The sequence below is a fragment of the Octopus bimaculoides genome, chromosome 1 (assembly GCF_046866305.1).
Source record: "Octopus bimaculoides isolate indiv1 chromosome 1, ASM4686630v1, whole genome shotgun sequence".
NCBI lineage: Eukaryota > Metazoa > Mollusca > Cephalopoda > Octopoda > Octopodidae > Octopus > Octopus bimaculoides.
This window is the reverse complement of record NC_142928.1, coordinates 175,323,422-175,340,674: the sequence shown is the minus strand read 5'-3', so window position 1 is coordinate 175,340,674 and position 17,253 is coordinate 175,323,422. Positions and strand designations below refer to the sequence as shown.

At 37.1% G+C, this 17,253-nt stretch overlaps 1 protein-coding gene across 1 annotated transcript; it reads right to left on the bottom strand.

Moving 5' to 3' along the window:
* Positions 1-7,162: 7,162 nt before the first annotated feature.
* LOC106867654 (prefoldin subunit 6) lies at positions 7,163-15,071 on the bottom strand. Its single transcript, XM_014912586.3, has 4 exons — positions 13,724-15,071; positions 10,650-10,720; positions 9,035-9,159; positions 7,163-7,828 (listed from the first exon to the last, which is right to left on the bottom strand). The coding sequence occupies exons 1-4, from the start codon at positions 13,785-13,787 to the stop codon at positions 7,708-7,710; spliced, it is 381 nt and encodes a 126-aa protein (XP_014768072.1). The 5' UTR covers positions 13,788-15,071; the 3' UTR covers positions 7,163-7,707.
* Between the last annotated feature and the right edge of the window lie 2,182 nt (positions 15,072-17,253).

Below are 17,253 nucleotides of genomic sequence, written 5' to 3'. Positions count from 1 at the left end.
ACTCAGGACACTATGAAAGAGGTCTGCTCATTTGTCTGTCAACAGTGTTGTTATGTCCCTAATTAACAGCAGAGATGATCCTGAGGCCATGGGCTGTAGACAGTTCTCAAGGTGTCTTAGAAGTCTCTTGAATTGCTGTCAGCCAAGGGTTAAATTTCAATCTACCTTTATACATTGGCTGAATCACAGCTCTGGCATGTCAAAATAACTGAATGGATCAAAGCAGCTCAAGTATTGCAAGTTCTTATCCTGTCATCCTATTTCTTTGTTTTTATTAACACATAACTAAACTGATGAAGGTTATAAAGCCAGAGGTCCAGTTTATTTTTGAAATATTGTTTTAAAATGCTTAAAATTTCAGTTACTATTCATAACAAAAGTAACAGACTTCTAATAAAATCAGATTTCCCCACTCCTAAGCATATCCAACCTATTTAAAGAACAAAGTACATTTCTTGAGAAAAAAAATAAGGCATCAGAGGGATGATGCAGGCCCTGCACATAGATAATATTTTATTTGCAAATTATAGTGTGGCATACAATGTTGCTTACCCAAGCTTTTTAATTGAACTGAATTAAGCTTTGTGATTGACTAAACCTGCTTATTAGGAAATTTGTAAGTTTTAGTTAAAAAATTTTTTTCTTTAAGTATCACCGTTATTGGTATTTATACTCTGGTGTGATTATGAAATTAATTCGTAATGGGTCCCCCGATCCCTTATCTGGTGGGTGATGTGGAAACTGGGGATTGATGAATGGTTAATAAGGGCTGTACAGGCCCTATACAGAGAGGCCGTTAGTAAGGTTAGGACTGGCAATGAGTATAGTGAAGAATTCCGGGTAGAAGTGGGGGTCCACCAAGGTTCAGCCCTCAGTCCCCTTTTATTCATCATAGTCCTCCAGGCAATAACAGGAATTCAAGATGGGTTGCCCCTGGGAGCTCCTCTATGCTGATGACCTAGCCATTATAGCAGAATCACTACCAGAACTAGAAAAGAAATTTTGGGTGTGGTAGCAAGGTTTAGAATCAATGTAGCAAAGACCAAAGTTCTAGTAAGTAAGTAGGCAAACACATCACACACACCCTCAGGTAGGTGGCCCTGCTCAAGGTGTAGGTAGAAACTCCATAAGATGTACCCAGTGTAAGCTATGGACACATAAGAGGTGCAGCAACATCAAAGGAAGATTAACCGAGAAGATAGCTTTCATGTGCAGCAGATGCACAGGGGCAATAAACACCACAGATGCTCAGAAAACAGATTCCATCACACTCCAGGAGGAGAAACTAGAAGTAGTTGATAGCTTCTGCTACCTAGGTGACCAAGTTAGTAAGTGGGGGTGAATGTTCAGAGAGTGTTACCACTAGAATAAGAATAGCCTGGGCAAAGTTCAGAAAGCTTCTACCCCTACTGGTGGTAAAGGGCCTCTTGCTCAGAGTGAAAGGTAGATTGTACGATGCATGTGGGGCGAACTGCCATGCTTCACGGCCGTGAAACATGGGCCGTGACTGCGGAGGACATGCGTAGGCTCGAAAGAAATGAAGCTAACATGATCCGCTGGATTTGTAATGGCAGTGTGCACACACAACAGAGTGTAAGTGCCCTGAGAGAAATGTTGTGGCATGCAAGAGAGACGTTTGTGCTGGTATGGTCATGTACTATGGATGGATGAGGAGAGTGTGAAGAAGTGCCACTCCCAAACAGTTGAAGGAATCCAGAGTTGAGGTAGACATTGGATGAGGTGGTCAAGCATGACCTCCGAACGCTGGGCCTCACAGAGGCAATGACGAAAGACAGAGACCTCTGGAGATATACTGTGACTGCAAAGACCCGGCAAATAAAGTGAGTTCACAGCTGTATCCTACACCAGTTTCGCATAACCAGCCCCAGCCCATTCAAAAATACCTTGGATCGCAGGGCGACCTGCTGTACTTGAGGAGACCTATTATGTCAAGTACATCACCTTAAAATGAAAATCAAATGGAAATTGCAATTGTGATACCCGTGCTGGTGGCATGTAAAAAGCACCATCTGAACGCAGCTGATGCCAGTGCTGCTTTGACTGGCTTCCGTGCTGGTGGCACATAAAAAGCACCAACCGATTGTGGCCGTTACCAGCCTCCTCTGGCCTCTATGCCAGTGGAACGTACAAAGCACCCACTACACTCACAGAGTGATTGGTGTTAGGAAGGACATCCAGCTGTAGAAACACTGCCAGATAAGACTGAAGCCTGGTGCAGCCTCCTGGCTTCCCAGGCCTGTCGAACCGTCCAACCCATGCTAGCATGGAAAATGGACGTTAAATGATGATGGAAGAAAACTCTCAAATCCTTCATTGTACACGCACACACAGTTGCATATCTATGTATATTTGAAGATAACGAAACCAAATTTTCATCATTTCAAGCCACCCACCCAATGAGTATTTCTGCCAAATTTAGTGAAAATCCATTCAACCATTTTCCAGTAATTTTGAGAAAACACAAACAGACTAAGACAAGTTATTACAATACCCTGCTTTTGCTTATGCACGCAGGGTAAAAATGCTCCTTTAAAAATAGATGATATTGATTCTTTACATAATTATAAAGGCTTCTCAATATTTTTAATTCTTTTTTTTTCATTTAGAATATTTGCCATTATGGGATTACTTTCAATCAGTAAATGTACCATTTAAAAAGACAAACCAGTTATATGCATGTTTTCGTTTTACAATATAGAAAACTTTTAACATCAAAATTTTTCTCATATTAAATTACAAAACTGACAAATTACTTCTTTATGTTGCTACAAGGATACACATTTATGCAGTGTAACCTTAATAGCAGTTACAATTATTAAACTAAAATAGACAAAAATTAATTGAATTCACAAAAACAACTGAGATCAAGCTAAAGTGAAATATACAGCAAGAAGATAGATTTTATTATTATAAGAGGAGATTTACATTTTCACCAGCTGATAGCTTATGAAAGTATACAGCCTACTAAGAACTAAAGATGAACAAGGTTTTCATGTAAACTGTTTTTCTTCAACAAATGTACAGTTTAATACATGTCAGTGGTTATACTTTGCTAATGAAGTCAAAATCATCATCATCGTTTAACGTCCGCTTTCCATGCTAGCATGGGTTGGACGATTTGACTGAGGACTGGTGAAACCGGATGGCAACACCAGGCTCCAATCTAAATTCGGCAGAGTTTCTACAGCTGGATGCCCTTCCTAACGCCAACCACTCAGAGAGTGTAGTGGGTGCTTTTACGTGTCACCCGCACGAAAACGGCCACGCTCGAAATGGTGTCTTTTATGTGGTTGGTAAGCAAGCTACTTACCACACAGCCACTCCTACGCCTATATATATATATATATATATATATATATAAATAATAATAAAGGAGTTACGACGCAAAAACGTATAAATTCAAAAGAACATATTTATCTTCTTAGCTTACCAATTATTTTTGTTGGTAGTTAATTTATAATATATTGTTATATATATATATATATATATATATACACACATAATTAAGGGATCAGCAAAACAGTTGCTTCACCACATACCGAAGTTCAGAAATACATACCGAAGGGCTTGGTAAAAAATTATTAATTGTTAATTTATTAATAAATTCATAAACCTTTACCCTTTTAATTGTAATAATTATATATATATATCATCATCATCGTTTAACATCCGCTTTCCATGCTAGCATGGGTTGGACGATTTGACTGAGGACTGGTGAAACCGGATGGCAACACCAGGCTCCAATCTAATTTGGCAGAGTTTCTACAGCTGGATGCCCTTCCTAACGCCAACCACTCAGAGAGTGTAGTGGGTGCTTTTACGTGTCACCTGCACGAAGGCCAGTCAGGCGATACTGGCAACGGCCACGCTCGAAATGGTGTCTTTTATGTGCCACCCGCACAAGCCAGTCCAGGGGCACTGGCAACGATCTCGCTCGAAAATTCTACGGGAGCCAGTCAGGCGGTACTGGCAACGGCCACGCTCAAAATGGTGCATCTTATGTGCCACCCGCACAAGAACCAGTCCAAGGGCACTGGCAACGATCTTACTTGGCTTGCCGGGTCTTCTCACACGCAGCACATTTCCAAAGGTCTCGGTCAGTAGTCATCGCCTCGGTGAGGCCCAATGTACGAAGGTCTTGCCTCACCACCTCAGCCCAGGTCTTCCTGGGCCTACCTCTTCCACGGGTTCCCTCAACTGTTAGGGTGTGGCACTTTTTCACGCAGCTATCCTCATCCATTCTCACCACATGTCCATACCAGCGCAATCGTCTCTCTTGCACACCACAACTGATGCTTCTAATGTTCAGCTTTTCTCTAAGCTGAACATTAGAAGCATCAGTTGTGGCGTGCAAGAGAGACGATTGCGCTGGTATGGACATGTGGTGAGAATGGAGGAGGATAGCTGCGTGAAAAAGTGCCACACCCTAACAGTTGAGGGAACCCTTGGAAGAGGTAGGCCCAGGAAGACCTGGGCTGAGGTGGTGAGGCAAGACCTTCGTACATTGGGCCTCACCGAGGCGATGACTACGGACCGAGACCTTTGGAAATGTGCTGTGCGTGAGAAGACCCGGCAAGCCAAGTAAGATCGTTGCCAGTGCCCCTGGACCGAGACCTTTGGAAATGTGCTGTGCGTGAGAAGACCCGGCAAGCCAAGTAAGATCGTTGCCAGTGCCCCTGGACTGGTTCTTGTGCGGGTGGCACATGAGATGCACCATTTTGAGCGTGGCCGTTGCCAGTACCGCCTGACTGGCTCCTGTAGGATTTTCGAGCGAGATCGTTGCCAGTGCCCCTGGACTGGTTCTTGTGCGGGTGGCACATGAGATGCACCATTTTGAGCGTGGCCGTTGCCAGTACCGCCTGACTGGCTCCTGTAGGATTTTCGAGCGAGATCGTTGCCAGTGCCCCTGGACTGGCTTGTGCCATTTCGAGCGTGGCCGTTTTCGTGCGGGTGACACGTAAAAGCACCCACTACACTCTCTGAGTGGTTGGCGTTAGGAAGGGCATCCAGCTGTAGAAACTCTGCCAAATCAGACTGGAGCCTGGTGTTGCCATCCGGCTTCACCAGTCCTCAGTCAAATCGTCCAACCCATGCTAGCATGGAAAGCGGACGTTAAACGATGAAGATGATACTTACACTCTGACAGGTATTCACATTGACATTACACATCCAACGGAGCATACTGGCTTCATTCCTTGCGAGCTTACGTATGTCCTCAGCAGTTACAGCCCATGTTTCACTGCCATGTAGCATGGCTGTTCGTACACATGCGTCATACAGTCTGCCTTTTACTCTGAGTGAGAGTCCCTTTGTCGCCAGCAGGGGTAAGAGCTCTCTAAACTTTGCCCAGGCTATTCTTATTCTAGCAGCTAACCAAAATATGTCTGGTGGTCTCCCATAATTGCTCAGAACAAATGAAAATATTATTACTCAAAGATTGCTATTTTTTTTTCTGCCCTATGTAATTATTTCTAATTAGTTATGAAATGTTCTCTACTAACCTATTATTTTTATATGCTTTTGGCCTACCTAAAGGCTCCCTCTGCTGAACCTTGGCTTTATTCTGAGATATGTGTTCCTACTGAAATTCTCTTTCCTGTTGTCAATCTCTTGAGTGCTCATTCCACATTAATATGGGGAACTTTTGAAAAAATAGAGAATAAGACAGAATAGGCCTAATACCATCACGTCACTGTGTGCCTTCGATAGAGTTCACTTTATTGCAAACATTTGGACTGGACTCCTAGCCCTTCTACAGTCATATTTTTCCTGGTCAAGCTAGGGTAACAACTACATTAACCTAAGCAGCCCAGGAGGAATTCCAAAGGTCAGTGGCACTGCTGCTCCCTTCCTAACTTATAAAAAACCAGTTGATTAAAATAACCTCAACCCGTACCTGACATGTATTTTACTGACTCACACATACAGGTAAAACCAACCTTGGTGAAATTTAAAGTCAAAATAAAAAGAAATGAAATGCCCTAAGGTATGTAGTCTGGTATCATACTGTCTACCAGTTCATCATTGGAAAGTTAGAACAATAGATATAAATAATTGGTTAATTATCCAGCAATACCTAAAACCTTTTTGATTTATATAGGAATACTTGCTATGCTTCCATCATGTAAGTTTTTGAATTGGATGGATTAATGTTATTAAAAATATATTTTGATTGTTTTGCAGATTTACTAACACATGAGGCAAATAAAAATAAATGTCTACTTCTGGCTTTAAAAAAAAAAAAAAAAAAAAAAAACCTACAAAAATTCAGCTCTATTTTAGGTAAAAACTTTAGTAAATCACCTAATATTTAATATTTTAGAGCCAATATTTGATAGCACTTTTCTTATATGTTTAATTATATATGATCTGAAACCTCATTTAACATCTGTTTTCCATGCTGGCATGGGTTGAGCAGTTTGACCAGAGCTGTCAAGCTGTACCAGGTTCCAGCCTGATTTGGTTTGGCTTCTACAGCTGGATGGCCTTAATGCCAACCGCTTTACAGGGTGTGCTGGGTGCTTTTTACATGAACCGGCACATGTTATTACACGGGTGCTTTTTTACATGGACCTATGGGTGTATGTTTACATTATTTTTTTTTTGTTAGTCAAGAATGAAGGTTTTTAAAAATCCACAATTTATTTGATTTATTGGAGTGGATGTTATGCAATAACAGGCTGAAATTTTAAAATCTAATACAGATTGAACTGTTCAGTCAACGTTCTATTTCCAAAGGTATCACAAGTTGACAATGCACTTTTATGTCTCTGGAATACATGAAATGCTGCCAGCCCCTATATACATAAGAACTGTAATGCTTCTATTACAAAAAGTGAGCGATTAGAAAACTAGCTAACAGGAGATAACATAGAAATCTACAAAAATATAAACTGACAGAAGAACTAAGGGAAGTGAACCAAAAAGGAACAGGTTGAATAAAATCAACTTAGAAATGATATTCAATTAACACCTAGATAAAGACAAATAGGGATAATGGGCTGCTAACAGTACAAAGAAATTACAAAATCCATAGCAGCCATCCACTGGAAGTTGCTTCTTTTACAATATGTAGAAATGTTGATTAGTTATTTATATTTGGCAAGAAAATGTTTGAAAACAGATTAAAGAATACATGAGAGAAAATAGTAAAAGCATTTTAATGAGCTATCATTTAATACAAATAGACACAGAGTTCCATGTTGGAAAGATAGATAAAAGGCAGAACTCAGTGAAAATAGATGAAAATTGTCACTAAGAATAGTGAGTCAATTCATCCTCCTATATTAATAGGAGACATAAAATCATTAAGATGGGGGATGAAAATGCAGAAGTATTTCTATGGTTAGAATCAGTACATAAAGTTGGGCACTTAGCAGAGTCAAATTTCATTGTCCAACCTAACATACTGTACACTTAGTTGAGTAAAGCATTCGGTTTATATAGCCTGAATAATAAATTGGCAGAGCTAGTTGTCCAATTCTCTAAACCATAGAAGAGTATACATAGCAAAGCTAGATATCCAGCTCTTTAAACTAAAGAACTGCACACCTAGCAGAGATAGCTGTTCAAACTTCCTATCACGCAAATAAATGTTCAGTGTCATTTACATTCTTCTTTATTCGAATGTTATTTAAATTAATAAAAAAAAAATTTTTTTAATGGAGAATAAAAATAGTGACAGGTTTAAGCTCTGACAGCAGCCTTCACTTGAGCCTGTTGGAATTGGTGTTGTAATTTGCCGAGGTTCTCACGGTGGGTTTCCTGTTTCTTTTCAAGGTCTTTAATAGTATTTTCATGGCGTTTCCTTGAAAAACAAAAATCCAAATAAATATATAAGCTAGAACAATTTTAAAGTACATTGACATGGGACAAAGTATTGAAGGCTGACCTCAAAATACTGAACCCTATGAAGGAGATGACAGAGGACTGAGATATGCGGTGCATTGCTCTACTGGAGAAAACCTGCCCACTACAACAGAACTAAGATCCTAAAACCAAGGTGTAATGTAAAAAGCACCCAGTACACTGTAAAGTGGCTGCTGTTAGGAAGGACATCCAGCCATAGAAACCAAGCCAAAACAAACTATGGAACTTGGTGTGGTCCCTGGCCTTGCCAGTACCCATCAAGCTGTCCAACCCATGCCAGCATGGAAAATGGATATTAAATGTTGACAAACTTAAACTTTATTATTGTGCAGTCTAAAAAATAAAACATGAACCAACAATTAAACCACAGCAAACGCTATATAGATTGGTTGAAAGTGTATATTTTTATAATACCAAACACTAATAACATAATACATTGTCATATATGTCTTTATATTTTGTAACTTTTCAAATTTACTTTTTCTCTTTATTTACAAAGCGTTAATTAGCACTACATAATCTGTTTTGTTGAAAAATGAATAAAACATACCCAACAAGAACTATTGGTTTAATTTTTTTTGTATATTCCAACGATTTTTAGAAAATTAACTTCAGGTGTGATGGCAGAGTGTTCGAGTGCAGTTTCTGACCTATTGGCCATGAGCTGACAAATTCATCATCATCACAATCACCATTGTCACTTTTCCAAGGTTGCATGAGTTGGAGAGAATTTGTTGAGGCAAATTTTGTAGTTAGAAGCCTTTTCTCTTGCCAAGGTATTTTCCCATGGTAGGACATGTTATCATGGAAGATTGAAAACAAAGTATACCACTTGTATGACAGTAATACTCATTTGCAAGTAGCACACAAATGGGCTTCTTTCAGTTTCCATCAACCAAATCCACTCACGACACTTTGGTCATTCTGGGATTATAGTAGAAGATACTTGCCCAATGTGCCATGCAGTGGGACTGAACCCAAAACCATATTGGAAGTGAAGTGCTTAACCAGACAGCCATACTTGCACCTCACATATTACAAAATAGTTTAATAAAACTAATTTAATTTTTAAAAAATTCATTTACAAAAACTGCACCCCAATAATTTTAAAGGATATTCAACATAAAAAGGAAAGCTTACTTACAATTCACTAGAGATATAATCAATACGTTTCTGGACATTCTGTTTAGCTTCCTCAAGATCTTGCTTTACCAAAACTGGACCTATCAATTTGTATACACAAGATTCCTTTTCAAGCATGTCCAGTTCCTACAAGAGGGGAAAAAACAAAAAAAAAATGCTATTTATATCAACTCAAACAATCAAATTTAAACTGGCCATATCCAACCTAAAATTTTCTACCTGTTTCATGTTCAATCAGGCCTCTCACACCTACCTAGCAATGTCATTGTAAAATAAGCAATCACATCATTGAAATCTGAAAGCTACAAGATAATGCATGATTAATTCAAATCAATGTGAATACATGAGCATTGCATTTGCCAGAGTAATTCTGAATGCTAAAGGGCTAAACTCCTCATACTTTCATATAAGCTGGCACTGAAAGGGTTAACAAATTTCAGATCAACATTTTACACCTGTCTATCCTTGCTGGCATGGATTAGATGGGTCATCACAGCCTGCACCATCTTACACAAAATAGAAAAAAACCTGCCAACTTCAGTTTTGTTTATGTCTGAGATGCATTTCATCACACCACTGGTACTGGACTGGTTGTCCCAAGCAAGGTGAACTGAAGAATTTCCTCTACCTATCTCAATTTTTATACCAAGTTTCTACTTTCCAAGATGTGTCGCTTGCAATGTGGTTTGTAGAGTCTGCATTTCACTCATACATTCCAATTTGACATGGTTTCTACAACTGGATGCCCTTCATGCCACCAAATAGTTGACAAAGTTTTCTGGGTGTATTTCATCATGCCATTGTTCTATGTGAGGATTTAAAGACTCCATTATAACATGTGTTAATACTTATTCAGGTTCACTGCCCTCAGTCAGATAGCTGGTGATGCAGCTTTTGAAATCTATGTCAGTTATTCCTCTATCCAGTTTAATAATGGGTAGTTAAACTAACATCAAAAAAGAATCAATAATTGAATGCTCCAACCTATAAAAATTTGTATGACATGAATGCATTCAATTTCAGTATAAGAACTATGATTAGAATGGAGCAGTTCAGTTATCTAGCATCATTAATCAAAGTGATTAGTTAATCTTATAAACAAATTTCAGAAATGCTAAAGCATAAGAAATAATACTCTGTTATATTTCTTCTGGCTTACAAGGTTTCTGAGTTCAATTTTGCCTTTCTTCCTTTCAGAGTTGACAAAATAAGTACGAATCAAGCACCAGCAATGATGTAATCAACTAACTTCCCCACCTCCTCTCAAAATTGCTGGCCTTGAGCTAAAATTAGACAGAATTATTATTATAACTGTAAAGAAATTTCAACTATTGAAGGTAGCATATGTAATGTACTTGTGTGTCTTCTTAATTATGACGATATAATAGTGTCTAGACTGTAATAAAATGAGATCAGAAAAAGATTGTGAATTCTGTAAAATAACACGCCAAGCTAAAACTTTAAAAAACCAAAAATTATTACATAGAAAAAAATTAAGAGATAGATCTGACAAAAAAAAAAAAAATACTTCATACATAAAAGTAAGTAGAAAACTCAGATGATAAAATTTTTTTAGCAAAATCATAATAGTAATTAAAAGTAGAAAAAGTTATTACCTCTTTTACTAAAGTGTTCTCATTGAGCTGAGCATCAAGTTTCTGCTTTCCCATGATATACTTCTGGATATCTGAAAAGTATGTCACATGAAACTGATATAGGAACATATATAAATGTACTTTAACAAGAATAAAGTCAAACAGCATTTTTATTCAGCTAGGCAGCTATTTGCAACATCAGTGAATGTACTATTCACTGTTTCCTATACCAAAGGTGACGAATTCTTGATCAAGTATGTGGATGGCTAAATAATGTCTTGCATGTGTCTATACAACAAATATGTTTGGATTTGTAGTGTAATATCAGTCCAAATGAATTACAAGTGCATTGCAAACTAATAGTTAAATGTAACTGGGTAGAACTCAGAACTATAATGAAACACTAATTAAAATTATTAAGCCTTTATGACATAAATATAAAATAACAGACTGATAATTGTATGAAAAAAATTGTAGACCACTGTAGTTTATGGCATGTAGATGAAAATTATTAACCCCAAAAAATTACTGATACAAGTTTCATGATCTTTGGTTGGGAAGCTATATTTATACTGTAAATTATCTCAATTGTAGTAACTTTAAAAATATTTAAATAGACGATGGAGATTGACTAATGACATATGTGTTCTCTCTAGCATTAATTACAAACATTTTCACATTTATGTGTTTATACAGAATTTGCTTCTCCAAATTATGTCCAATCCCATAAATTCAGTTGTATTTCAGATACACAGAACTTATATGCATACATTCAGAAAAATTGTTCATCCCTAACGCCAGTAAAATTGGCCTCCAAATGCATCACTTTGAAATTATCAAGAACTGACTACCATCCTTGTTCATTATCCACTTTTCTGTGCTTGTATGAGTCAGATGGAACTTTGTGGCGGCAGGTTTGCTGAAGCTGGATGCTCTTCCTATCACCAGCCCATTCCGGTTTCCGAGCAAGGTAATATTTCGTGGAAGACTGGAAATGAACATTGCTTGCATGACAGTGATGTTCATTTACAATCATTACATGATGTCAAGACAAGTTTACACACAAAGACACATATATTATATACGTGTATGTATTTATGACAGGGTTCTTCAATTTTAGTCTACCAAATCCACTCACATGGTTTAGGACACTAGGACTATAGTAGAAAACACTCGCCTGATATGCCATGCAGTGGGACTGAACCTGAGATCACATGGTTTTGAAGCAAACTTCTCAATCATAAGCCACAGCTGTGCTTTGCAGATAGATTGATATTGAAGTATGAGAGGGATGAACCAAATGGGCGATAAACCACCAGCCAAAGAGTCAGTGGTTGCGTCTCTTCACCAGTACTGTACAATGGTCATGGCCTGAAAATTTAACTCTAATTCTTCTATTTTATCTACCTGTAGCCAGCAAGAAGCCTATAATCAATACAGGTTCATTAACCATCAGTACTAAGCTCAAGTCCTATGGAACTGATAAATCTTACAGAAACCCAATTCTTTTGAAATTAGATAGTTTACCAGGAGTTGTCTACCACTAAATAGTAATCCTTAGAAATTGTTATAATGTAATAGTAAAAATGTAAAGAACACTTCTTATAGAGTGAGGTCGGTTTTATTATTGACTATTGAAAATATAATTTTGAATGTATTGAATACTATCAAGATAATAAGCACCTGTCAGTGTGTATGAAAGACAATACACAGGTGAGCTAAGTAGAAAAATGAACGTCGTAGCAATGAGTTGCAGTGTGTAAAATAGAAGATTGAGTTGGAAGGTACTTGTGATACATAGGAAAGATGACAGTTGAAATGTCAAAGAAATTTGTAAAGGAATAGTGGAAGGCGATCTCAAGATGTTGCACCTCACGAAAGACGGTGTGCTGGGGGCAGGCTATCTGAACTCATTCCAGCATAGAAAAACAGACGTAAAATAAGTTATTTTTAATACTGGAGATATAGTAAAAGCAACGTTTTCATTTTTATAATTAGAATTGTAAAAGTACAAAATAATGTGGTGTGACAAGATGTTTTTCACGGATTAATTTTTTTAATGCTATTCACAAAATGGTTAGGTCTCCCACTTTCATCTAATATTGAAGAATAGATGATTGGGTAATCTTATCGATGCCGTACATTTTCAGAATTTTGTTAATGCTAAAATAGCTTCGAAAGATCAACGTTTAGGTTGACAAGACCCATAGAAGTACAAGGAGCAAGAAAACGATTTCAAACATTTAATGAACAGGTTCCTCAGAGTTATATTTCAACAACTACATAAACCGAAGTATATTCTGTTGTGTCTGGGGAGAGTCATTTTCTAATTGTGCCTTAAAATTTAACACACTCACCGGTAAAATTTCCACTTATTTTCCTAAAATTTTCGTTGCGTCTTGCAACCTTATCAATAGTCTTGAGTGTCCCATAAAACCTCACATAAAAAATCTTGCAAACCAAATCCAAAAACGAAATATAAACCGGAGTGTTGTGCAGAAAGCTTTTTTTTAATCACCTGTGTGTTTTACCTAGAACATACCAATGATAGTAGATCATGTATACTGAGATATAAATGTATACATAAGGTGCAATTTTACTATACTAACATTAAAAAAGAAAAGAAATTATTCTTAGTCGCCTATGTATACCTGTTCAAAATTCTGTTGAACAGTATAGGTGACGTTTAATTACACATATCGTTTGTAATTAACAGTGATCTCATCAGGAAGAAGCCTTACTCAATACATCTTCAGTAACCACATTAAAAGGGAAGGAGCACGATAAAGAAATATGAAAATCATCTCTAGTATCCGGAAATAGCACCACCTACGCTTATATTGTCTATACATTTACTGTGTGTGCAAATTTACACTATTCACATCTATTTATATATTTACACATATAATTAAAACATTTCCTTATGCATTTACACAATCCACACATCGTTCATACATAAAATATTTACTGCCTTCTCCTTTGGAATACACATGAGGAAGACAGTACATATACTTACAACAGCAAATATGACAGTTTTTAACAAACTGTAGCCACAGATAAATCGTCACAATTTAAATTCTTTTGTTATAAATTACCTTTTTGAACACTTTGATACTTTTCGACTTCATTCTGTAACCGCTTCTGTAAACCCTCCGCCATGATGCCTTTCAATACTAACCAAGAGGCCAGTAAAAGAACACTTTTGATTGGAGGAAGCTTTTCAGTTAGGCGATTGTTGATTCGTTAATTTTTAGTTACTCGCAATGATAAAATGTTTCGAGCCATGCTTATGAGGTCTGGTTTCAGTGACGTATATATTCCGCACCTGGACGGGTGCATTCTGAATTCAAATCCTACTGAGGTGGGATTTTGGAATAGCTGGGAAATTGTTTTAAAGGGAGAAAACTACTCAAGATGTAGGGCTTTTCCTTTATTTATTTTGGTATTTTTAGTTTCATACAACACAAATTAAGATTCTGAAAGAATATTTTAATAGACATGTCAATTTTTTACACCCCGCCCCCATCAGTTTTGTGTCACTGATCCAACGGGATCGAAACAAAAAAAAAATCATGCTGGAATCAGCTTAGACAATTGTACTCTCTCCCCAAATGTGTGGTCTTGGTCTAAAATTGCAAATTATTTATTATAAGTTTATCAAACAGTTATATAATTCCGAGATGCCGTAATGTAATATTCCATTTATCCCAGCACCCATTTCATACGGATAAGCCTAAGTTTAACAAAAGCTATAAAGGATATTTTACACCAAAATGCTTATCAGAAAGCAATTCAGAACTACGAATTGGTTTCACTAGGCTAACAATTTTAGGGGAGAGGCAAGGAGGTTACATAGATCTCGGTATCCAACAGATACTTATTTTACCGACCTTAAGGAATAAAAGGGAAAGTCAATCTCGGTGGAAACTCAAACGTAAAGACGGACGAAATGCTGCCAAGTATTTTGGCCGGCGCGGTAACGATTCTGCTAGCTCGCCGCCTTATTCAGAACTACAGATTAATAATTAGGAAAAATGTTTCACTTGAAATTCTTTTTATCATCATACAAGTCGTGCTTTTGTATAGTTAAGATGTTCGCTTCGTAATTTCATAGTCCCAGGTTCAATTCCACTATGTGGTACAATTGGGTAAACATTTTCTACTATGTTTTAGTTTTGTGAGTGGAATTTGGTAGACAGAACTGAGAAAAGCCCATCGCACGTGAACAAGATTGGGCTTAACGATTCCGTTCATTAGGACAAATCTATTAGCGATTATTGCTATCTCCAGTGTACTACCCATTCAAATGGTATTTAATATTTGTAATACTATATCCCTTACATTAATTACCAATAAAAGAAATGTTGTCTTGAGTCCTTTTTAGATTAATCTCTTTTTTCGTATTTCCATTTTCTCCATTGCTTTCCGATGGATCCAAAAGAAAACCATTTGACTGATTGGCAAGGACCCACTTACCAACACACTCCAACCACGATCCCACAGATGTGCTGTTTCATTATTCCGTATATTCTACAGGTAGTAAAATATATACTGGTCGTTAGAGCTAGTTATCTGCATACCAATACGACGCAAGCTTCTCGATACACCCATCTCTCCTCTCGTAACCAATTCTGTGCCCTGGTTCTTAGGCTTTACATTGACAATGAATACTAATTCTTCTTTACCTAAAACATAAACTTGCTGAAATTCTTTTCCTGTCCATGGGGAAAAAAGATAAAGAGGGAAAAAAGTGGAAGAAAAAAAAAAGTAAAATAACCGGCGGGTCAATAAATTGAACCCTGAACTTTTTTATCTAATTCATTTTAATCATTTTCATTTTAATTTTTAACTTTAAAAGTATATAATTATAAATTTTTAAACCCATACGCATCGTCCAAAGTTTTGCAAGATTTGTGTATGTCTGTCCAAAGTCCTTTGTTTTGTCCCATCTATGTACAACCTTTACGGTTAATAAAGAAAATCTTTTCCTGTCCATGTTTTTCTTATCGACATCGGCTTGCACTAACCGCAGTTATCCCATCGTGGTGAAAACCATGTAATCAACAAAAAATGTTGCCATTGAGAAATAATGTTTGGTGCTATATGAGCGTGTGAACTACAATTTAAAGGGAGAATACTTTAGGTTACTTTTTAGTTTACTTTTCAGTTTCTACATTTTTTTAAATAAATTCTTTGGTACATACTTAACATTGTAAATATATTTTTTCAACATTGTAAAAATCTTTAGCCAACATCTTTTAGAAATTGGAAAGTAACCTAAAGTTACTTGAAATTGTAGATCACACGCCAAAGTAGTACCAATTATTGTTAATGTTGTATTTAAATTTTCTACAAAACTGGCGTAGTTGTGAGGTCTACCTTCATTTCTAAAATCTAGCAATTGAGCAACATCTACTCTGGATAGTAAGGCTTGTCAATTGCAGGGGAGAATTTGAACACAGTGTAGTCTAACGAAACATTCGTCAGTTATACTAGTTAAGTTAGTGCTGACATATTTATTGCAGGAAGTATCAAAAAGATAATTCGAAATAAATACACGACGATTAATAAAACAATATTAGAAAACTATTGCCATTATTCAGGTAAGTACGGGAGATAACTCCAGACGTAGTTGGGTATTTTCTTACTTCATCAGCAATGTATAGCTTTAGCTACATATGTCTAAATGGCTGATGAAAGTATCGGGGGAAGGAGATACACATTGAGCTCTAAATAAGATGGTGTAACGTAAGGGGTCGATATAAATTGTTGACTTTTCCACCTTCCATTAATATCCAAACGGCAGTCAACTACTGATTTTCTTTCTCTTACCCACTCTCTCTAGAAGTAACTAACGGAAATAAATACGCAAAAAAACTGATCATAACTTTGAATGCTAATGTGGATATTGTGCCCTTCGATAAGATACTTCACAAATATTCTAAAATATATATATTTCAGCCCCTTGCCCCCTACTGTTCCTACATATGGGGCAGTGTTGATGCTACGCATACAGAGAAAGGCCACTCAACTAACTGATAGTTAATCACTTACGAACGTATTCCAGCCTCTGGCCTACAAGCGTACCATCTCTTCTCTGTCAGTTCTATTGTGGTAATCTTCAAGTTTAGGGGGATAAAAAAAATAAATAAAAATATTCAAGGGAAGTAACTGAACGTCTGACCAGTATTCTCCGTACATCTCTGTTTATAAATAAATCACACACGTGATTTGATTGACGTTAGGGTTAGGGTGTGATTTATTTATAAACAGCTAGAAGAAAACGGATAATACTGGTAAGTCATTCAGTTATTTCCCTTGAATATTTTTATTTATTTTTTTATCCCCCTAAACTTGAAGATTACCTCTATTGTTACTAATCATCAAAACTAGTTTGATCTCGTAACCCCAATCAACTCATCTTTCCACCTCTCATCACTCATGATGTACCAACCTCCTCGGACCTGCACTAGCCATTATGCCAAGTCCTCTTCTCCCTAGAACATCGGTGCTCTATACTTTTCTCCCTACTCGTCTTTCCGGCAGGATTTGGCCTGCAATAGTCTAAAAGGAACATTAATGGCATCAAACCTACTGGTCTTGAGGGAGCCTACAAAGATTATAG

Coding starts and splice junctions, on each gene's coding strand:
- LOC106867654 (XM_014912586.3), bottom strand. CDS start 13,787: ATGGCGGAGGGTTTACAGAAGCGGTTACAGAATGAAGTCGAAAAGTAT. Junction 10,721..13,723: donor GTATCAAAGTGTTCAAAAAG/GTAATTTATAAC, acceptor CATACTTTTCAG/ATATCCAGAAGTATATCATG. Junction 9,160..10,649: donor AGAACACTTTAGTAAAAGAG/GTAATAACTTTT, acceptor CCCCTCTTGTAG/GAACTGGACATGCTTGAAAA.